This window comes from Ahaetulla prasina, chromosome 14 (assembly GCF_028640845.1).
Source record: "Ahaetulla prasina isolate Xishuangbanna chromosome 14, ASM2864084v1, whole genome shotgun sequence".
Classification (NCBI taxonomy): Eukaryota; Metazoa; Chordata; class Lepidosauria; order Squamata; family Colubridae; genus Ahaetulla; species Ahaetulla prasina.
In genome coordinates, this window is record NC_080552.1 from 10,421,297 (window position 1) to 10,445,057 (window position 23,761).

Here is a 23,761-nt window from a genome sequence, read left to right on the forward strand (position 1 = left end):
GACAATGTAATTAGAAAAATCATGAAATGTATGGAAATGGATAAGCTTACGAAGGAGATACAAGAAAAAGAGGAAACAGAATATTATCTAGTATGGGAGAAATGGTATAAATAGTTGGAGGAAAAGGGGGGGGGAATAAAAGGACAAGGAAAGATTAAATAACGGATAAATTAGGAGTAGAAATAGAAGAACAAATAGGAAGAAACAAAAATTGTGGAAAGGAAATTGGGTACACGTGTATAAGTACATATGTAAATAAAATAATTAGAATAATATAATATATTATAGTGATATATATATATTTGATATATTAGAAATATATGTATAAAAGATACATTAGGATAAAAGAGAGAAAATTTATATTGATCACCGACGCAAAACTGTTGAAACGAAGGAAGTGTTAATATTTCTTTTTTATTTTTGTTTTTTTTAAAAAAAAATAAATCTGTTTCATAAAAATCAAGGGAGTCAAGCTATTCTCCAAAGCACCTGAAGGCAGGACAAGAAGCAATGGGTGGAAACTAATCAAGGACGGGATATAAATTCAAATTAAAAAAAAAAAAAGGAGAGAAGCAACTTAGAACTAAGGAGGAATTTCCTGACAGTTAGAACAATCAATAAGTGGAACAACTTGCCTGCAGAAGTTGTGATTGCTCCAATACTGGAAGTTTTTAAGAAAATGTTGGATAGCCATTTGTCTGAAATGGTGTAGAGTTTCCTGCCTGGGTAGGGGGTTGGACTAGAAGACCTCCAAGGTCCCTTCCAACTCTGTTATTGTTATGTTAAAATTATTTTTAAATAATTTTTATTTAAAGGAGTCTCTGATTTTTTTTTTACAGGAGTCTCTGATTTCTAGAACTATATTTGGCTCTAGTTAGATGGAGCCATGTATATATATATATATATATAGGTCTTTGGTTATTGGGCTCTGCGTAAAATTGAGAGCCTGGCGAGCGACGAAGTCTCATTCGTCATCTTCAGGCTTCAGCTCGTGCTTCTTGATATATATCTCCCAGAAGCACGAAGCTGAAGCCTGAAGATGACAAATGAGACTTCGTCGAAACGTCGCCAAGACACTTCCAATTTTACGCGGGAAAAAACCCAAATAACCAAAGACCTACATACAAACACCCGCGAAAACCTCAGAAAACAAATATATATATATATTGCTTATATATATTGTTGTGACAAAATAAATAAATAAATAAAATGTTTTCCTCCCTTTGGTACACACTTCAAAGGACAACAACCACCGTAACAACTTTCTTGCTTTCTCCTTTCACAGCATTTCCACCAAGGAGCTATCAGAACTGATTGAAAAGTTGCAGAAAAATGCTGACCACGTGGAAAAGAACATTGTGGAAACGGACGCAAAAATGCAAAGTGTAAGTTGCGGGTTGTGCCCTGGGTTGCGAGTTATTGAAGTGTTAATTAAATTCGTTTAGAACCAGCCTGTTAGGATTTGAATCAGCTGGAACTCACTTACTGCGATAAAAAGGCCGTGTCTGTTGATGCCGCCTGGCATTTCTATTCTATTCTTTTGTTTTCTTTTATTCTTCTATTCTTTTTCTCATGGATGTCAAGATTAATCCCAATCTCCAATTTCTAGGTTGAATGGAAGCTGAATATTCTCCTAACATTTGGTCCATTTTACTCTATGAGTAAAACTTGCTTTTCTGCTTTCTAATGTGATGCCTGGCATGTTGTGTTCTAAATGTTAGTCCATTTCTTCTTCTTCTTCTTCTTCTTCTTCTTCTTCTTCTTCTTCTTCTTCTTCTTCTTCTTCTTCTTCTTCTTCTTCTTCTTCTTCTTCTTCTTCTTCTTCTTCTTCTTCTTCTCCTCCTCCTCCTCCTCCTCCTCCTCCTCCTCCTCCTCCTCCTCCTTTCTATCTATCTGTAAATATTCATTTAAAATGGAACATAATGATTTAAAAGCCCACAAATGCCGGGTGTCACTTCTGAAGGTAGCAACTCTTTTATTAGGAGAGCTTCCCTGAAGACTCTGGTTTATGTTCCATTTTTAAAAGAATTCTCAGATTGAGGACAAGAAAATAGAATTGGATTGGATCTATAAAGGGTTTCCAGCATCTGTTTGTACCATGTCGGTTTCGGAACTGGGACAAAAGTACAGAGAATAATTTTATGCAGTTTTAAATATTATGTGTTGTGATTGTAAATTGAGGACCATAGGTAGGTCAAAAATATTTTGAAATTATTGAACTTTACTTTTGAGTCAAATGAATATATTTTGTTATTCCTTCTTCTTTGTATATGTGTGTGTGTATGTCTACACACACACACACACATATACATACATACATACATATTCTAAAAATATGAGTTCCAAGTATATTTGTAAAACAAAAAACAGACATTCTGCGAGCTCCGGAACTGAAATAATTAAAATTTTATTCTACTAAGCTTTCGTCAGCCATCTACTGACATCATCAGAGTATTAAACTACCATTGCATCTTAAAATAAAATTTTAATTATTTCAGTTCCTGAGCTCGCAGAATGTCTGTTTTTTGTTTTATACATACATATATACACACAAATATATACATATATATAATATATATGTATATATAATATATATGTGTATGTATGTATGTATATAATAAACCTAAAAAAATTCAATGTCTACCTGAACAGAGTATTGTCTGGGTACAGTTAATTTTGAGAAATAGTAATAATAATAACAATAATATTCATAACTTTGATATTTGTGACACATTTTAAATGTTCAGCTGACTGACTTTTATGTTTAAAGAATAAAACAGATAATAATAATAATATTTGCTTTTCCATTTTAATAAACCTTCCTTATATAATTAATCATTCTCTTAGCTTTTAAATTTCTAACTTCTGTGTCATTCTGTCTTCTAAGCACATGATAATTCTAGGACGCTGCAAAAAAAAAAAAAGAGTGTTTTAATGAAGCATTATTCTCACGACATCTCTAACAACTTGTTGGTTTCTAGGACCTGTACAAACTTAAGGCTGGGAAGCCCACACAATACCAGGAGCTCACTGCAGATAAATTGATTGAATCTGACAAACTGCTTTATGTTCTGGATGGAGATGCAGCCATCGCTCGCCACATGAAACACCCCCAGGGGGACATGATCACGGAAGAGTAAGTCTGGAGTGATAGCCCAAAGGTCACGTTGACCAAGAGACCTGTGTTACTTTTTTGTCATGTGGTTCAGTGTTCCCTTCCAGTTTCACAACAATGCAAAAGGGCCAATCCGTGATTTAATTTTTAAAGAAATACTGTATTTTTTGGAGTATAAGATGCACTTTTTTCCCCAAAAAAAGAGGGTGAAAATCTGGGTGTGTCTTATACTCCGAATGTAGCCCCACCCAGCTTCTCAAGGAGGTTTCAGAGGCTGAAAGAAGCTTCAGAAAAGAAGCTCCCAAAAAGAGGTTCAGAAAAAAGCCCCCAATAGAGCTTCAGAAAAGAAGCCCCCAAACAGAGCTTCAGAGGTGTTTTTTTCTGAAGTTCTGTTTTGGAGGCTTTCAGAGGCAGAAAAAAGTTTTTTCTGAAACAGAGTTTCAGAGGCAGGGAAAAAAAGCCAGAAAAAGCAAGGCACAGAGCTCACAACCAAGGAACCTGTTGCTAAAATTTACCTCTAGGAACAGCTGATTGGGATATTCCGGGAGGCCAATCCACCTGCCAATCAGCTTTTTTCTTATTTTCCTCCCCAAAAACTAAGGTGTGTTTTATTCTCCGGTGCGCCTTATACTCTGAAAAATACGGTACTTAATTTGAGATGCACATTGATATTATCCTCAAAGAGGAATCATGATGAAAGTCTGGAGCTCCTTCATGGAGTTTCTTATGGGTTGAACCCCATCCCTGAAGACTTCATGGAAAGTTCCATATTGTTTTCTCCACTATTATATGGAACCCTCTGGCACGGCTTTCTTATAGGATTTGTTTTAATAATAACAAGAGTTGGAAGAGACCTTGGAGGTCTTCTAGTCCAACCCTCTGCCCAGGCAGGAAACCCTGCACCACTTCAGACAAATGGTTATCCAACATCTTCTTAAAAACTTCCAGTGTTGGAGCATCCACAATTTCTGCAGGCAAGTTGTTCCACTGATTAATTGTTCTAATGTTTGATGGTACCTTGGTTTAACACATTGCCCTGGCGTTCCATTTAAATACTTCATTTCTGGAGATAATTCAAGGTCAGTTAGATGCTGCCATCTAGGTGGGCACATTTTTTGAACTATAGATCTGAAAGGGAAACCTGTTTGCTACCTATGCAGATTCAGAGGCAGGGGAACATCAGTCGGAGATTGCTGTGATTGTCCTGCCTTGCCGTCAGCTTCTCTGGGGGATGAACTACACATTACATTCAGTATTTTCCTTTCCTTTTCTATATGTTATGCCCATTTGTAAGCTAGAAAATATAAATAGCAGCTGGTGTTTTTCATCCTTTTCCTTCTACGCAATTATTAGGACCGCTGTCCCGATCTAACAGTGTTCTCTACTGAAGCTGCTATTTTTGTTGAGGGACCACACTTGGAATACTGCCTCCAGTTTTGGTCGCCACGATGTGGAGACTCTAGAAAGGGTGCAGAGGAGAGCAACAAAGATGATTAGGGGATTGGAGGCTAAAACATATGAAAAATGGTTGTTTTAGTCTAGTGAAAATAAGGACTAGGGGAGATACGATAGCAGTGTTCCAGTATTTGAGGGGCTGCCACAGAGAAAATGGGACCAACCTATTCTCCAAAGACCCTGAAGAAGACTCAATGGATGGAAACTAATCAAAGAGAGAAGCAACCGAGAACTAAGGAGAAATTTTCTGACAGTGAGAACAATTAACCAGTGGAATGACTTGCCTCTAGAAGTTGTGGGTGCTCCATCACTTGAGGTTTTTAAACAAGAGATTGGACTTCCATATGTTTGAAATGGTACAGGGTGCCCTGTTTGAGCAGGAGGTTGAATTAGAATCCCTAAAGAGTCTCTTCCAACTCTGTTATTCTGCAAAGCTCTTCCATTAAGGCCCGTGGAAATTGAAACTTCTGAGGGGGCCAAGTGAGAGAGAAGTCTCCAGTTTGGGCAAAGTTCAGTATTACAACGGAGTGGGGGTAAGAAGTTTGAAACTCTTGTTCAAGTTTCATTGTAGGAGAAATGGTGGCAGAACCTGGGGGTGGAGTCAAAAGAGGAAGCAGCCTAGAATCTCTATGTAATCACAAATGGACTAAGTTGAACTCCTCATTTTTATTTATTTATTTATTTATTATTTATTTTATTTGAATTTTTATCCCGCCCTTCTCCGAAGACTCAGGGCGGCTTTACAATGTGTTAAGCAATAGTCTTCATCCTATTTGTATATTATATACAAAGTCAACTTTTATTGCCCCCAACAATCTGGGTCCTCATTTTACCTACCTTATAAAGGATGGAAGGCTGAGTCAACCTTGGGCCTGGTGGGACTTGAACTTGCAGTAATTGCAAGCAGCTGTGTTAATAACAGACAGACTTAGTCTGCTGAGCTACCAGAGGCCCATAATTCTTGAATTCATGAATTCTTTTGACCCTTATCTAGCCAAACCAGGACTAATTATTATTTGAGTAGAGTTCTGTGCATAGGTATCAGTAAGTAATACATCAGTTTTACTGGACCTTCATGTGTGATCCTAATCTTTTGGGCCTGACAGTCATGGGGGGGAAAAAAAATCAGATGAGAATTCTTGGTTTTCTTTTCTTCAGTATCCGGCAATTAAAGGAAAGAGTCAACAACTTGCGAGGGAAACATGATCAGATTTACAATTTCACCCCACATGAAGTTGAACCCGAGGTCAACTGGTCCTCGACAATTGAAGAGAAGCAGGTAGGCCTTCTCGAAATCAGAAAATATTGATGTGCTTTCCTTTGGTTGCCTCCCTTTGTTTTGAGACATGGCCTGGGAGCAGGGGTGAAATGCTACCGGTTCGCACTGGTTCAGGCAAACCGGTAGTAAAAAAAAAATGCTACTGGTTCATCTGAACAGGTATTTCCGACAATCAGCTGTGCCACGTGATTTATATTCACTAGAAAGCAGGAAATCCTGCTTTCTAGTGAATCTAAATCACATGGCTTAGCTGTTCCCCGCCCCTGGTATTCTACTTACCTTCTTAAGCCTCTTTTTCCCATGTGAAGTATGCGTTTGGTGTGCGCTGTGCATGCGTGTGATCTTTCAGGTGCATTGAAGCACCACCCCAACTGGGTGTGGTGGGAATTGAATTAATCTGGGGACCTCCAGTTTTGGAATAACAAGATCCAATTGTTCAAATGCCTGTTTCCCCCCCCCCCAGTTTTTTAACACTACAATACATTTGTGTCAGAAGCACCTACCACAGCACTTCTGGGTTGAAACGAGTAGCTGGTGACATTACCGGGGAGGCCTTTCATCTCCCACCAAAGTGGTACCTATTTATCTACTTGCCTTTGCATGCTTTCAAACTGCTAAGTTGGTTTTCTAATAGCTATGCAAGAAGCAGGGAGAGTTTGGAAGTAGGATCAGAATAGGTAGTATATGGAATACTTAGCCTTCAGCTATCTTCCTTGCCATGTTATTAGTGAAAATTATCCTTCACCAAGCTCCTAGTTTCATTGGGAGGGATAAAGGTAAAGGTAAAGGTTCCCCTCGCACGTACATGCTAGTCGTTGCCGACTCTAGGGGGCGGTGCTCATCTCCGTTTCAAAGCCGAAGATCCAGCGCTGTCCGAAGACGTCTCCGTGGTCATGTGGCCGGAATGACTCAATGCCAAAGGCGCACGGAACGCTGTTACCTTCCCACCAAAGGTGGTCCCTATTTTTTCTACTTTGCATTTTTACCTGCTTTCGAAACTGCTAGGTTGGCAGAAGCTGGGACAAGTAACGGGAGCTCACCCCATTACACGGCAGCACTAGGGATTCGAACCGCCGAGCTGCCAACCTTTCGATCGACAAGCTCAACGCCCTAGCCCCTGAGCCACCGCGTCCCCTGTTTGCAATCCCCGTAAATGTCCATTGCATTACTTGTCCTTTCCTTACCTGTAAATCAGGAAGCCTTACATATGTGCTCTGCAGCCTAGAATGACACAGTCCAGAATCCTACTTCTAGAGTTTTGGGCTGGCATTCTTTTACATAAAACTCTTCCTGTTTGTATGATCACCGCCGTAATTTAATGGGTTGAGACGGAGTCTCACTTTAGGTCAGCAATAAGCAACCTGCAGCCCTCATCCACGTGGGCCAACAAAACTAATTTTTGGCAGCTCCTTGAAGTGGTCTTCTGAAAACGGGTGGCAAATAATCAGTCGTGACTCCTTCCCAGTTTTCAGCACTCATCATAAGAAAAGGTGTAAGAGTTGTGGAGCAGAAGTGAACGCAGCTTCTATCATGTTCAAAACTGTAGCAGGATTTTTATGGGCCACCGGGGGCCACTTTCTGTTTTAAGTCCTTCCCCCAAGGCTTCTCGCTTATTTTCAAATTTTAATAAAAAAAAAAAAACCTATCTAAATTTATAGGAATCATAATCAGTAGATCCAACCATGCTTGTGTGGTGGAATGTAGTCTGGAATCGCAGGAGGGAGGCACTCCTTGCCAAGGGTGGAGAGACCAGGGGTGGGATTGAAAAATTTTAGCAACCGGTTCTCTGCTGGTTGCTGGGTGGGCGTGGCCATGGAGGCGTGGCCGGCTTCCTGCACCACGGTGTGTGGGGGGGGCATTTTCACCCTCCCCAAGCTCCGGAGGCTTTTCTCGAGCCTCCAGGAGGGCGAAAATGCCCTTCCCTGGGCTCCGGAGGCCCTCCGGAGGACCCATTTCTGCACTTCCAGAACTTCCTGGAGGCCCATTTTTTGCCCTCCCAGAGCCTCCACGTGGGCCCTGCATTTACCTGGCGTCCAAAACAGACCGCATGGAGACTCCTGGGAGGGGAGGCGCGTGGGGGTGCGTGGGTAGGGTCAGCCAGTCCTTGCAACAACCGGTTCCGCAAACCAGATTAAAATTAACATCCGGTTCGCCCGAACTGATCTGAACCGGCTGAATCCCACCCCTGGAAGAGACAGCAGAACTTGGAATGTCTGGTAGGCAGGATGTTCTGTTTCCCTTCCCCCAATACTCCCAGCAAAGAGTCCGTCAGAGGCCTTCCTTTTTTTTTCCTTTTATTTACATAGATACATGTCCTGGCCACGTCTACCCACGGGCCTGCCAAGTTTCTGGAGATAATGAGGAAATTATAGATAAGGCCAGAATTACTCACGAATATATTCTTCCCTCCATGAATTAGCTCGCGCCAAATTCATTGCTTTGTCCAAGACAAAAAACCAGGAAGTCCCGCCTCCTATTTATAGTCTCTGCAGATGTCACTGCATGACAATTATGACTTGGCTTTGTCCCAACTCTTCCGCTGCTGCGCACGCCGATCAAGCCTTCGTAATCTTGCGTCCCTCCAAAACTGTTCTTGGGGCGTTGCCAAATCAGAAGAAGGCCCGGGAGAATCAGGCCTTGCCGGCCCCTCCCTTTGAGTGGGTGCCAGGGAGGGAGAGGGCTCAAGAGAAGCAGGGCTTGCCAGGTCTTCTCCCTCATTTTCTGAATCATCCGAGTCCAGGAGTCTGGGTCCAGGAACCTGGGTCACAACACAGGAAGAGAGCAAGGTTGGACCCTCCCTAGCAGTTCTCAGAGCATATCTAATAGTTATGCAGATAATTGCAGACAGTTGCTTTAGTCTGAATCTTTAGATTCTGTCTGCAGGCAAATGACAACACAGTTACTCAGAAGTAACTCCGTGTGCTGTTCTCGATTCTATCGGCCTGAAAGAAGGTTTTTCTGAGCATGGGATGCCAGTGTTCTTGCTAAGTGGTACCTGGATTTTTTTTTAATGTGCCCGGGCTCCTGGGACTATGGGAAATGATGTCCTTATCCCCTTTCCTGTGCCCTCTTTCCCAAGGAAATCTTGAACAACAGAGGCTTTGGCACAGACCTGCCATCAGTCAACGGTCAAGTAGAAGAACACAACATCTTCCATAATGAGGTGATGGCTATTGGACCGCATATCAACAAAGAAGGTGAAAAGGTATTCCTCCTGCTTCTTGGGTCTTTGATAAGATGGGGAGTGGAAGGGAAGCAACGGCAGAACGTCTGTGCTGCAAGAGAAATCCAGCAATGTGCAACTTTGGTGGTGCAGTGGTTAGAATGCAGTATTGCAGGCAAACTCTGCCCGCTGCCAGGAGTTCGATCCCGACTAGCTCAAAGTTGACTCAGCCTTCCATCCGTCCGAGGTGGATAAAAGGAGGACCCAGATTGTTGGGGGCAATATGCGGACATTGTAAACCACCCAGAGAGTGTTGTAGAGCACAGTGGGGCGGTATATAAGTCTAAGTGCTATTGCTATTATGGGGAAGCTGCTCCTGTTGAATATGTGTCTGCAGTGCCTCATCTGAAGGTACAGGAACCACTGCATTCAATAGTTTTCCTAATGAGAGATTTAAACAAAGCTTTCAGGCTTATTTAATTTATGTGATTTTATATGTATTTTTGATTGACTGATTGACTGACTGACTGACTCATTCGTTCGTTCTGTAGGGCTGGCCATCTCAGTAAATGACTCTGACCAGGGGTGGGCTTCAAAAATTTTAGCAAGGGGTTCTCTGCCCAGTTTCTGGGTGGGCGTGGCCATGGTGGATGTGGTCTAGTCAGCCTCCTGCACCACGGGGGTGGGATTGCCCTCCCCAGGCTTCGGAGGCTTTCTCGAGCCACTGAGAGCGCGAAAACAGCCTCCCCAGGCTCCGGAAGCTTTCTCGAGCCACTGAGAGAGCAAAAACAGCTTCCCCAGGCTCCAGAGGCCCTCTGGAGACTGGAAATGGGCCATTTCTGGCCTTCTCGAACTTCCGATAGGCCCATTTTTCACCCTCCCCGAGCTCTGCGTGCACTCTGCACTTACCTGCATCCAAAATGGACCATGGGGGAACTTCTGAGAGGTGTGGGGTGGGTGGGGCAGGGCCAGCCAGGAATGGGATTTGGGGGTTCTCTAAACTGCACAGCATCTTAGCTAGAGGTTTCCCGAACCCCTGCAAACCCCCAGCAGCCCACCCCCTGACTCTGACTGGCCATACAAATAATGAGTTTGAATAGAGATTCCAGAAGTTATATTTTGTCTTCTAAGCCTCAAATCCTCTTTATTCTACATAAGCATTGGCGACCTGGTACTTTCTAGGGGTTTGAACTTTGATTTCCATCAGCCTTAACCAATAAGGTAGTAGTGGCAAGGTTTGTGGAAGTTGTAGTCCACAAGACCTAGGCAGGGCAAGGTTGCTTTATGCCCCCTGCTGCCGGTTAAATTGCTGTCTTCTGCAACAGGCACCCCAAAAGTATTAAGAGTAAAAAATCCATAATGCTCACAGAGCTTTGAATACCCAGGTAGTTGTGGAAAACCTTGCAGGTTGTTGTGAAATGAGTGTGTATAATTGTCTCCTTGGAGAAACATTTAAAGATGTCACTCCTGGGAAATAGATGGGGCCAAGGTGTAACTCATTATTAGCGCATTTTTTTAAATAAACATGTGATTATTCTCGAGCATTCCATAGATGCTGCCTATCTGGGAGGCATGAAGGATCAGTACAGAGCCGTGTTTCTCAATCTTGACCATGCTGGCTGGGGAACTCTGGGAGTTGAAGTCCACACATCTTAAAATGGCTGAGGTTGAGATACACTGGGGTAGAGACAGAGGAACATGGAGATAAGGGATTGTTACCTAGGACTGTGGTGGCGAACCTATGGCACGCATGCCAGAGGAGGCATGCAGAGCCCTCTCTGTGGGCAACCATGCCATCGCCAGCTGCTTTTCTGGTTTCTGACAGGCTGACCAGCTGGTCTTTGCGGGTGTTGGAGCATCAGAAAACAGCCTGAAAACGGCCAAAAACAGCTCATTTTTTGGGCCGTTTTCAGGCCGTTTTTCAAGCCCTTTTCTGGGTCTTTTTTTCAGGCCCAAAACAGCCCCAAAATGGCCTGAAAACGGCCTGAAAATCAGCCTGAAAATCGACCCCCCAAACGGCCCAAAAATAGGCATGTGTGCTCCAGTCAGCTGGTCTTTGGGTTTCCAGCACTCCGGTGCGGTCACACGCACACACGCATGCACATTTTGGTTTTGGGCACTCAGTGCCGAAAAGGTTTGCTATCATTGACCTATGAGGTGAAAGGGGCTGAAACATTTTTGAAGTCCAGAATAACAACATAAGATTCAAAAGCCGCCCAGGCAGACATCTTCCTAATTCACGCGAGAATAAGCGGGCCCAGAACAATCAGGCATTCAAGTGTCTGTTTGTTCTAGCCAATCTTAATTAAAATACTGCTACTTTTTCTGTGGAATTGTTTCCCTGGTTTGCGCTACATCAGAGCAAAGCTGGCTGGGGAATTCTGGGAGTTGAAGTCCGCCAGGCTTAAAGTTGCCAAGGTTGGAGACCTCTGCTCTACATGAAGGAGCCAACCGTCATGTACTTTCATCTACCTGGCAGCCCCCAGATATGTTAAAGAGTTAAAATTCTAAGAATTTCCTCTATACTCTAGGCAGGAATTTTGGGAGTTATCACATCAACTGGACACCTAACTATGGAGGCTCAAATAAATGTCAGGGTACCAAGTAACATACCCATAGCCTGACTGAGGCCTTTTTGAGACTTCAGTGCTGACACACTGAAGGAGAGGGAGAGGAAGGGGGCAATGGAGATAGTTTGGGTGTTCTAGTCAAAACAAAATACTTGCTCTTGGGAAGCAAGGACATTCCTGCAGGTGCTCGGAAGGAGGGGACTGGAGTCACCTTAGCAACTGGGCAGTATCCTGATTGGACCATGTGACTAATTGTTTTGAGAAAGTGACAAACTTTTACTTTTAATTAGGTGAAAATCGCCGGAAGAATCAGAGTCGGTTTTCACCAGCCTGTGCCAATATGATATATTCAATAAACCTATTCTTGGCTTGCTCAGTTGTGTCAGACGCCATTAGAAGAAACAAGCCAACTTGGTTTTATTTTCCAATAGTTACTTTGTTTATTGGGTCTGCTACAAACCAGGTCTCAGTAATAGTCGAGGTCTCTCTGTATAAAGTCAGCGCTGAGAGCTTCTGCTTCTCAGCCCCTTTTAAACATCCTGCGCTGCTCGTGCCCCGCCCCATGACTGAACTGCTCCATTGATTGGACGCCTGGCCACTCTCTCCCTCCTCGTCTGACAGCCTCAGCTGCCACGTCATCTGCTAAATCCCGGAACTAAAGCAGCTCTTCCTAACGTCCAGCCCTCATCTCCCTCTATCACGGCCGCCAGTGTGCCGATTCCTTTCTCATGCTTGCCAAACGCAGATCCCTGCAGCCCTCAAACAAGTCCTTGATATGTCATCCCTTTGGATCTCTGATTAGGGGCTGCTTCCATGATCCAGATCCCTGTAGTGTCATGTGTCGAGCCGGAGCTGGGCTCGACACCTATCTTTTGAGGAAATTGCCTGCCTCAGAGTTTTGTTTGCTGTGGGTATGTTATTTGGAATCCAGACATTAAACCAACTCTCATTCAGTGTGTCAGCACCAAAATCTCAAAATGGCCTCAGTCAGGCCCAGCTTCAGGGTTGACAATGGCTAGATGCTTAACTGTGATGCAATTACGATACAGGTTTGGCCTTGCTGGTCTATTTTCTTTTGAGATTGGTCTTTTCTTTTTGCTTCCAGGAGTATACAAGTGAGCTTCAGATGAAGTACCAGAAACTGCTGGTAAGACTTTTTTCTTTTCCTAAACAGATGTGTATAATTATGGTACATCTAAGCAAAAACAGAGATGAAATCAGGAAACATGCCTAGGGCAGAAGACATGGAGAAGAAGATGCATTGTTTAGTAACCACCAAGGAAAAAAAATCGTTGGGCCACAGAGAAGGAGCATGCTTTCTGCAGGCTGGGACGTCATTACATCTGGAATATAAAAAATAAAACTTACTTGTATTCTTCTAGGGCAGGGGTGTCAAACCCAAGGCTTGGGGGCCGGATCCAGCCCATGGGGTGTTTAGATCTGGCCCTTGGGGCTGCCCTTGTTGTGACCCAGGCCCAAGTAGTTATTACCAGACACAAGTAGTGCTAAACAAACATAGATTATTAGAACAGCTGATAATTACTTCATTCTCAGCTTAGTCCAAATTAATTCCAAAACAAAGTCCTTCATAAAAAGTCCTTCGGCCTTATCACAAACCTTTGTCTTCTTTGGCACCCTGCCAAAGGCTTTTCTTGTCAAGAACCCCACGAAGTTCAGAAACAGGAGGCAAGAAACAATTGTAGCAACATTGCTTTCCTACAAAGCACCCAATAGCTGTTGCTGCTCTTTTAAGCCTTATGGGAGGGGCCAATCATCTCCTGGCCTTACTCCCGAGTCGTCCTCTTTGTTTGAGCTGCTCTTGCCTTCTGGCAGCTTTTCTCATGCGTGCATTAGGAACAGGCTCCTCCTGTTCCTCTGCCTCACTACTGTCAGCCCCTGGAGGCTCTGGAGTCCGCATATCACTCCCCCATGGCCCTGGCCCCATCTCTGTCTCTGATGCAGAGCCTCGTCCGGGAAATCAAGATCAATCTAATTAAATTAAATTAAATTAAATAATTAAATTAAATTAAATTAAATCTAATTTAATCAATCTAAATCAATCTAATCCAACCCTCCTCCCCCGTGTCCAAGCAGGAGATCCTACACCATTTCTGACAAATGGTAGTCCAATCTTTTCTCAAAAGCCTCCAGTGATGAAGCTCCCACAACTTCTGAATATTTATTGGGGAAGAATTATTTTGTTGTGCTTGCTGGATATTTTTATTTTATTGCAGTTCCTAATATGACCTCAGTTGGGGAAGGGGTAGTGGGGCTTGCATATATTAGAGTCACCTATAAGGAATCTGCTCTAAAATTCCTGTCTTCAAAAAAGGATATATTTTTTTTTCTGGAGCTGTTTCTCCCCCTCTCCCACCCCCCATCTTTCAAACCTTGGCCAAACGCTTTTTCTGCTTGCAGTCGGAATCCCAACGAAGGCAGGAGAACCTGAATTTATTGCAAGATTTTATGCAGCGCTGCACCAATAAGCTCTACTGGCTAGATCAGCAGGCTAAAGACAGGTTGCAGTTTGACTGGAGTGACCAAAACCTCGATTACCCAAGCCGCCATCGCCAGTATGAAGTGAGTCTTACTCTTTGACAACTACTTTCTCCTTAAAAAATTAAAAAAAAAAAAAAACACAGGAGGAGAGTTAGACATCGAACATTGAAATCTGCAGAAAAATAACTCTGAATAATAATTGGAGCAGAAGTTGAATGTTGAAGTTGCATGTTAGGCTTGCAAATGCCACTGTAACTTTGAATGGTCGCTAAAATAGAATAGAATAGAATGAATAGGGGCCGTGGTAGCTCAGGCTGGTAAGAAGCCTGTTATTAGAACACAGCAGCCTGCAATTACTGCAGGTTCAAGCCCGGCCCAAGGTTGACTCAGCCTTCCATCCTTTATAAGGTAGGTAAAATGAGGACCCAGATTGTTGGGGGGGGGGGGCAATAAGTTGACTTTGTAAATATACAAATAGAATGAGACTATTGCCTTATACACTGTAAGCCGCCCTGAGTCTTCGGAGAAGGGCGGGATATAAATGTAAATAAAAAAAAAATAGAGTAGAGTAGAGTAGAGTAGAATACAATACAATACAATACAATACAATACAATACAATACAATAGAATGAGTAGAGTAGAATAGAATGAATAGAGTAGAGTAGAGTAGAGTAGAGTAGAGTAGAGTAGAGTAGAGTAGAATAGAATAGAATAGAATAGAATAGAATAGAATAGAATAGAATAGAATAGAATAGAATAGAATAGAATAGAATAGAAGATGGAAAGGACCTTGGAGATCTTCTAGTTGAGCCCCCTGCTCAAGCAGGAGAACCTATACCATTTCAGATAAGTGACTGTCTAATCTCTTCTTAAAAACCTCCATTGATGGAGCGCCCACAATTTCTGGAGGCAAGCTGTTCCACTGGTTAATTGTCCTCACTGTTAGGAAGTTTCTCCTTAATTCCAGGTTGCTTTTCTCTTTGATTGGTTTCCAACCACTGTTTCTTGTCCTGCCCTCCGGTGCTTTGGGGAATAATTTGACCCCCTCCTCTTTGTGGCAGCCCCTCAAAAGGATGGTTGTCCGTCAAAGAGGAGTAGCTGTAGGCTTTGGTGCAGATGAAATTCAACGTTGGAGCAAGCTGCCAGGAACTTCTGTTTGAACGTTTTCGAAGCTTTGAGCAAACAGAGCTAACTGTAATGAGCTTTCTAGAAAGAGATACTGTATAGGGCAGGGGTCTCCAACCTTGGTCCCTTTAAGACTTGTGGACTTCAACACCCAGAGTCCCTCAGCTAGCAAAGCTGGTTGAGGGACTCTGGAAGTTGAAGTCCACAAGTCTTAAAGGGACCAAGGTTGGAGACCCCTGGTATAGGGAATTCCAGTGAAACCCAATCCATGTTATTTGATTTAAGATGGCTTTCCTTCAATGATGGATGTCCCAAAGGGAACAGTGGCTATTCTACAGTCTAGGAAATTCACCTGCGTACATCCGTCACCTGGACGATTGAGAATCTCCATAGACAACCTGCATAGACGTTCTTTCTTTTCCGATCCCCTTCCCTTTAACTCAGCTTGGAAGTAGACCAAGCCACCTGCAACTGGAGTGATTCCATTCTGCTTCTCTCTTTCCTCATTCCATCCCCCTTTCCTTAGAATTTCATCAATAGGAAATTGGAAGAGAAAGAGGCGGCCATCAACAAGCTGCACGAAGATGGCAACAAACTCCTGTCTGAAAATCATCCCGGGAAGATCGCCATTGAGGTAAGTTTGATTTGAAGAGGGCCACCTTAGAAAAGTTAGTTCACTCAGATTAACAGAGTTGGAAGGGACCTTGTAGGTCATCTAGTCCAACCCCCACCCCTGTCCAAGCAGGCGACCCTATACCATTTCTGACAGATGGCAGTCCAGTCTCTTCCTGAAAGCTTCCAGGGATGAAGCTTCCACAACTTCTGAAGGCAACTTCTGTTCCATGGGTTGATAGTTCTCACAGTCAGAAAATTTCTCCTTATTTCCAGATTGAATCTCTCGTTGTTCAGTTTCCATCTATTATTCCTTGTCTGGCCTTCGGGTGCTTTAGAGAATAGCTTGACCCCATTCCTCCTCTCTGTGGCAGCCCCTCCAATATTGGAAGACTGCTCTCATGTCTCCCCTGGTCCTTCTCTTCACTAGACAAGCCATGTCCAGTTCCTGCAACCGTTCATCGTATGTTTTAGTCTCCAGTCCTCTAATCATCTTGGTTGCTCTTCTCTGCACTTTTTCTAAAGTCTCAACATCTTTTTTACATTGTGGTGATCAGAACTAGATTCAGGATTCTAGGTGTGGTCTTACTATGGCTTTATAGAGTGGTATTAGCACCTCCCTTGATCTTGATTGTATCCCTCTGTTAATGCAATTTAGGATTGCATTGGCTCTTTTGGCTGCCACTGAAGCCAAGTTGCCTCAATATAGATGGTTCTCACTGTCTCCCAGTTCCTGTCTTATTTTGGGGCAGCAACAATTATTGTTCTGAGGTCTACTCTCCATTCATCTGCAGGCTCACATTGAGGCCGTCCACGCTGACTGGAAAGAATATCTCAACTTGCTCATCTGTGAGGAGAGCCACCTGAAGTTCATGGAGGACTATCATCAGGTACCACTTTGAAGTTGAGGATTTATCAGGGAAATTTGCAGCAAGGTTGTACCTCTCTCCTGTGGGCGGGGGAGGTTCTACCCAGGGGTGGGCATCAAAAATTTTAGCAAGGGGTTCTCTGCCTGGCTGCTGGGTGGGCGTGGCCATGGTGGGCACGACCTAGTTGGCCTCTTGCACCATGGTGGCGGGGGGCGTTTTTGCCTTCCCCGGGTTCTGGAGGCTTTTCTTGAGCCTCCGGGAGGGTGAAAACAGCCTCCCCAGGCTCTGGAGGCCCTCTGGAGGGCCCTGGGCCTTCGCGAACTTCCGGTAGGCCTGTTTTTTGGCCTTCCCGAGCCTCCATGTGCACCTTCCACTTACCTGCATCCAAAATAGGCCAAGTGGGGACTCCTGGGAGGGGCAGGGTGGGGTGGTCGGGGCCAGCCAGGAGTGGGATTTGGAGGTTCTCCAAACTGCACAGAATCTTAGCTAGAGGTTCTCCCGAACCTCTGCGAACCCCCAACAGCCCACCCCTGGTTTTACCAAAACTGAGAGTTGACTCTAAAACAAGAGAGTATCTTCTAACTTTCCTGAAGACAAGAAGCCCGTTTTAGGAAACATACCTGTTCGCATTGGCTCCGAAGACTTCTACTTTTTCAGGCTAAAATTTGCACTTGACCTAAACAGAGGAACATGGTGCGCTCTTCAAAAATTAACAAATGAGGCAAGGATAAGAAGCTGTGATTGGTTAAATTAAAATGGACATAAGGCATGTGGCTCCTTTCTCCAGTCACACATTTAATAGAATAATAGTAACAGAATAGAATTTTTTTATTGGCCAAGTGTGATTGGACACACAAGGAATTTGTCTTTGGTGCATATGCTCTCAGTGTACACAAAAAAACAAGATACATTCGTCAAGATCATAAGGTACAACACTTAATGATAGTCATAGGCAGTGGTGAAATCCAACTTTTTTTTACTACCGGTTCTGTGGGCATGGCTTGGTGGGTGTGGTGCCCCTTGGTGGGCGTGGCAGGGGAAGGATATCACAAAATTCCCATTCCCTCCCCACTCCTGGGGGAAGGATAGTGCAAAATCTCCATTCCCTCCCCAATCTGAGGCTAGCCAGAGGTGGCATTTGCCGGTTCTCCAAACTGCTCAAAATTTCTGCTACCGGTTCTCCAGAACCTGTCAGAACTTGTCGGATTTCACCCCTGGTGATAAGGTACAAATAAGCAATCAAATCATACTAGGAAACAATCATTATAAATTGTAAGGATACAAGCAACAAGGTTATAGTCATACAGTCATAAGTGGGAGGAGATGGGTGATGGGAACGATGAAAAGATTAATAGTAATAGTAATACAGTCTTAGTAGTTAATTTGACAGTGTTGAGGGAATTATTTGTTTAGCGAAGTGATGGCGTTTGGGGAAAAACTGTTCTTGTGTCTAGTTGTTCTGGTGTGCAGTGCTGTATATTGTCGTTTTGAGAGTAGGAGTTGAAACAGTTTATGTCCAGAATGTGAGGGGTCTGTAAATATTTTCACTCATTTTTGACTCATGCAATATACAGGTCCTCAGTGGAAGGCAGGTTGGTAGCCATTGTTTTTTCTGCAGTTCTAATTATCCCCTGAAGTCTGTGTCTGTCTTGTTGGGTTGCAGAACCAAACCAGACAGTTATGGAGGTGCAGATGACAGACTCAATCATTCCTCTGTAGAACTGGATCAGCAGCTCCTTGGGCAGTTTGAGCTTCCTGGGTTGGCGCAGAAAGAACAGTCTTTGTTGTGCTTTTTTGATGACGTTTTTGATGTTAGCTGTCCATTTTAGATCTTGCGATATGGTAGAACCTGGAAATTTGAAGGCTTCTACTGTTGATACTGTGTTGTCTAGTATTGTGAGAGGTGAAAGTATGGAAGGATTGGACAGTATGGACAGTAATACAGTCTTAGTAAATAGTTTGACAGTGTTGTGGGAATTATTAGTTTAGCAGAATGATGGTGTTTGGGGAAAAAACAGTTCTTGTGTCTAGTTGTTCTAGTGTGCAGTGCTCTATAGCATCGTTTTGAGGGTAGGAGTTGAAACAATTTTACGTCCAGGATGCGAGGGATCTGTAGATATTTTCACAGCCCTCTTTTTAATTATCCTGTTGTATTTACAATGACATTTGGGGAAAACCTTTGGAAGTTCAAGGTTTTGAGGTCTCCATCTGATCTTCTTCCATTAGGCAAAGTGCATTTGGGTGCCTAGGCATGCACAGGAAGTAGGAGAGGCGTGCCATCACTTTAAGGATGTTCTTCTTACCTAGCAAAACCAAACCTGCTTTTGCAAGGGAGGGACAGGGAGGAGGCCACCTCCGATCCCGCTAGCAAACAAGCCCGACAGACAGCTTGTCTATCGCACAGCTTTGCGTGAAGGTTATCGAGGCAGGTCAGGTGGTGCAGCCGGACTTGTTCGCAGAGGAAACAACTGAAAGAGCTGGTGGGAAAACAATCTTGTCAGACAAGTTCTTCTCCTAACCTCTCTTGGGCTGTCAAGAAATGAAGCAAGCAGCCCTCTTGCTTTGGGAAGCTGGTTTAGCAGAAGACCTTCCTGGTCCATAAAATTTATTTATTTATTTATTTTTATCTATTTATTTTGTCACGCAGTATATATAAGCATAAGCATGAAATACTATACAATATATGAGCATATATCTAAGCATGAGTATGTAATAACTATATAAATTGTATATAATGAAAGGAAACAATAGGACAGGAACGGTAGGCACGCTTGTGCTCTTATGCACGCCCCTTACAGACCTCTTAGAAATGGGGTGAGGTCAATAGTAGACAGTTTTTGGTTGAAGCTTTGGGGATTTTGGGAAGAGACCACAGAGTCAGGTAGTATATTCCAAGTATTAACAACTCTGTTACTGAAGTCATGTTTTCTGCAATCAAGATTGGAGCGGTTAACATTAAGCTTAAATTTATTGTTGCTTGATCATTTCAGGCAAATGGCTGTCCAATCTCTTCTTTAAAACCTCCAGTGATGGAGCATCCCTAACTTCTGAAGGCCAGCTGGTTGAGTGTTCTCATGTTCAGAATATTTCTCCTTAGTTCTAGGTTGGATCTCTCCTTCTCTTCTCTTCTCTTCTCTTCTCTTCTCTTCTCTTCTCTTCTCTCCTCTCCTCTCCTCTCCTCTCCTCTCCTCTCCTCTCCCCTCCCCTCCCCTCCCCTCCTCTCCTCTCCTCTCTTCTCTCCCATGTTTATCTGCCCTTCCCACATTTTCAGTGATGCTGCCTTCTCATGTCTTCCCTCCAATTCTACTGAAGTAGAATTAAAATATGGTTAGAAGAAATGATTCAGCAACATATTGATTTAAAGCTGGAGATGTTCCTATTGGGTATCCTGCCAGAGAAAATTAGTAAAGAAAACATATATTTGATTATACATGTAATAACTGCAGCGAGGATAGTGTTTGCACAAAGATGGAAAGCAGAGGAAATCCCTTCGGAAGGGGAAGTAATTAAGAAAAGTTTAGACTGTGCAGAAATGAATAGATTAACTTTGATAATTAAAGAAAGAGAAGATACGGAATATTTTAAGATATGGAGACAATTTTACCACTGGTTAGAGAAGAGCTATAGATAAATGTATTAATAGTAAATAAGAGAATGTTATAATAAATGAATTGTGGGGAGAATGTTGTAACAAAGGAATGGAAAATATTAGGAAAGGATGAAGATAGGAGTAGTAATAGAATAGAATAGAATAGAATAGAATAGAATAGAATAGAATAGAATAGAATAGAATAGAATAGAATTTTTATTGGCCAAGTGTGATTGGACACACAAGGAATTTGTCTTGGTGCATATGCTCTCAGTGTACATAAAAGAAAAGATACCTTCATCAAGGTACAACATTTACAACACAATTGATGGTCAATATATCAATATAAATCATAAGGATTGCCAGCAACAAGTTATAGTCATACAGTCATAAGTGGAAAGAGATTGGTGATGGGAACTATGAAACGATTAATAGTAGTGCAGATTCAGTAAATAGTCTGACAGTGTTGAGGGAATTATTTGTTTAGCAGAGTGATGGCCTTCGGGGAAAAACTGTTCTTGTGTCTAGTTGTTCTGGTGTAATAATAATAATAATAATGATGATGATGATAATAATAATGTCACTGAAGAAACACCTCGATGACACACTGAACAACTCATGTATTATGTGTGTGTTTGTGTATAAAATAAAAAAAATTGGGGGAAAGAAAAGAATGACTTGTGATCAAAAGGAAGGGAGGATTTGACTTTTTCTTCTCTCTCCTTGCAGTTCCAAAAAGATGCCAAGGACGCACAGGAACTTCTCAGAAAAGTAGACACAGATCTGGACCAGAAATATAGCCCAGATTTCAAAGACCGGTACCAGATCGAATCTTTGTTGCATGACCTAGAGGCAAGTATTTCAAAAGAGAAGCTATTATTTTGACCAGGTTGGGGTTGGAGGTCGGTGGGAGGAAGGAGAACATCTTGATTGCCCACGGCATCATCGTCTCTCAAAATTTTATTTGTTCGTCAAAACACAATATAAAATACAAAACTGCAAAAGAAAATAAAGGGGGGAATAAGGGAGGGAAAGAGAAAGGGTGGAAAAGTGTAGGATAGAGAATAAAGAAAAAGAAGAGACGTTGACTTCTGACTCCTGTTGGCACGGTCAAATGAGGTAATTGCATGAAATCTCAGCTTTTTACTTTTATATAGAAACCTACACCAGCCATTTCTATCACAACAAACCTACCTAGTCAGCAAAACCCCAAATCAAAGCTTCATTTCACATGGCGCCATCATGTAGGGTGCAGTGGTGGGTTTCAAATTTTTTAACTACGGGTTCTGTGGCCGTGGCTTGGTAGGCATGGCATGATGGTGGGTGTGGCTTGGTGGGCGTGGCAGGGGAAGGATACTGTAAAATCTCCATTCCATCCCCACTCCAGGGGAAGATTACTGCAAAATCCCCATTTCCCTCCGATCAGCTGGGACTTGGGAGGCAGAGAATAGATGGGGGCGGGACCAGTCAGAATTTTTACTACCGGTTCTCTGAACTACTCAAAATTTCTGCTACCGGTTCTCCAGAACTGGTCAGAACCTGCTGAAACCCACCTCTGGTATTGGGGGAGGGGGGGCAAGTGGAGCAGAAAGCTACTACTGTCATCCCTCCCACTTAAGTTAGCTAGCCAAGAAAGACTCCTGGCCCAATGTTTTCCCAGAGTATACTTCACTGAAAGCAAAAGTTGGTTAGCGAAGTAGCCAAGATGAATCTGCTGGTTTGGTGCGCAAAGAATAGCAATTAACTTTTCCTTTCTCCCCTGGCCAACCCCATTATCAGTCAATGTCCAATTAGAAGTTCTCATGTTGTTTAGGTAACAGACCCTTGGTTCACATCTTCTCCGTCTCGGCATTTTTATTTTTTTTAATTTGCATTTATATCCCGCCCTTCTCCGAAGTCTCAGGGCGGCTTACACTATGTTAGCAATAGTCTTCATCCTATTTGTATATTTATATACAAAGTCAACTTATTGCCCCCAACAATCTGGCTCCTCATTTTACCTACCTTATAAAGGATGGAAGGCTGAGTCAACCTTGGGCCTGGTGGGACTTGAACCTGCAGTAATTGCAAGCAGCTGCTGTTAATAACAGACTGCATTAGCAGTCTGAGCCACAGAGGCTCCATTCCTTTGGGCTGGATTGGTGCATCTCGTTATTCAGGCTTCCCTTGTCCTACCCAATCCAATCTCCTCACCCCACCCCATTGCTAATGTCAGCCTGGCAGGATGCGATGCGAAGCCATGCGCAACTATCACAGCAAGCCATGAACTATCCACTCCCCCCATTAGTTCTGACTTACCTACCTATTTATCCTATATAAATATGCTAAATAAATAAAATAAATAGGTACGGATTGAGCAGAATCCAGGTGGAAAAAGTGGAGTGACACAATAACCGTTTGAGGGGAGCTGGACCAAGGTGTGATGGACTTGTGGTCCAAGGCATCACAGAGAAGATGGTCCGAACAGGTTCTTCCTTTGCTCCAGAACCCAACGGTGGATAAAAGTTACAAGAGAGCATGAGTCTGACTGCATGATGGGTCTTCCTAAGAGGAAGAACAATTGGACAATGGATTTTTTTTTGTCCCCAACAAGATGCTCTCACTTTCACTAGAAGGTGGAACTCCATTGGTTGAGGGTGCTTGGCTTAGATTCCTGCATTAAGCAAACTGTGTGGTACCTTCCAGTTTTAGGATTTTGGGATCTCAAGGGAAGATCCAGCTTGGGGCACAACGAGAATATATCTGCTGAACAAAACTCCGCATTGGCGACAGGAAGGGCATCCGGACAGTACACATTCAGCTCCATTCAGTAGCCCAGACTCCACCCCGCAAGGGATTATGGGGTCATTAAAAGAAGATGATGGTTTACATTGTATTTGTTTCCCATCTAGGGTATCCATATCCATTTCTTAATTTTCATTTTTAATTCTTATAATTATGATTGCATTACATTCAGTCATTAGTTTCTGATTTTATGGTACCTACATGTTGAGATGCCTCGAATTTGCTGGCCTAAAATTGGAGAGATTTTCTGAGATTAAGACATACACACTTTTTAATCTCCTTCCTTGATGGACCCATTCTGGAGATCCTGAGCGAAGTACAACCCCTTCTACTTTGTTCATAAAAGGTGTGGCAAGCAGACAAAAGCTCTCCTTTAATTAGCTCACAATGCCTCCCGCCAACTTCCTATCAATCACAGTGGTGTAACAAGTGCAGGGAATAATTATCTTCATCCCACTTTGCTTTTCAGCAGAAATTGTGATCTACCGAGAGATCTTGCCTGATAGGCAAAAATCCTTGGGCTCTTCCCAAGGATGCCTTATGCTGAGATATGCTTGAGGGAGCTGCAGTGTCTTAGTTCCCACACTGAGTCCTGAGGAAGGGCTGTCACCATCAGGGAAGCAGAAAATAAAGGAACCACATTGTACCAGATCAACCACAAATTATAATAATGGATATAATATGGAATTATACCTTAGCAT

General features: G+C 43.0%; 1 protein-coding gene across 1 annotated transcript in view; it reads left to right on the plus strand.

The window, feature by feature from the left end:
• PPL (periplakin) overlaps positions 1-23,761 on the plus strand; it is a 108,297-nt gene that overhangs the window by 50,417 nt on the left and 34,119 nt on the right. The window contains exons 2-10 of the mRNA XM_058156996.1: positions 1,286-1,385; positions 2,982-3,136; positions 5,729-5,849; positions 8,929-9,054; positions 12,688-12,729; positions 14,001-14,162; positions 15,733-15,840; positions 16,613-16,708; positions 21,006-21,128. Coding sequence (XP_058012979.1) covers positions 1,286-1,385; positions 2,982-3,136; positions 5,729-5,849; positions 8,929-9,054; positions 12,688-12,729; positions 14,001-14,162; positions 15,733-15,840; positions 16,613-16,708; positions 21,006-21,128 — 1,033 coding nt within the window. The remainder of the gene's footprint in view (positions 1-1,285; positions 1,386-2,981; positions 3,137-5,728; positions 5,850-8,928; positions 9,055-12,687; positions 12,730-14,000; positions 14,163-15,732; positions 15,841-16,612; positions 16,709-21,005; positions 21,129-23,761) is intronic.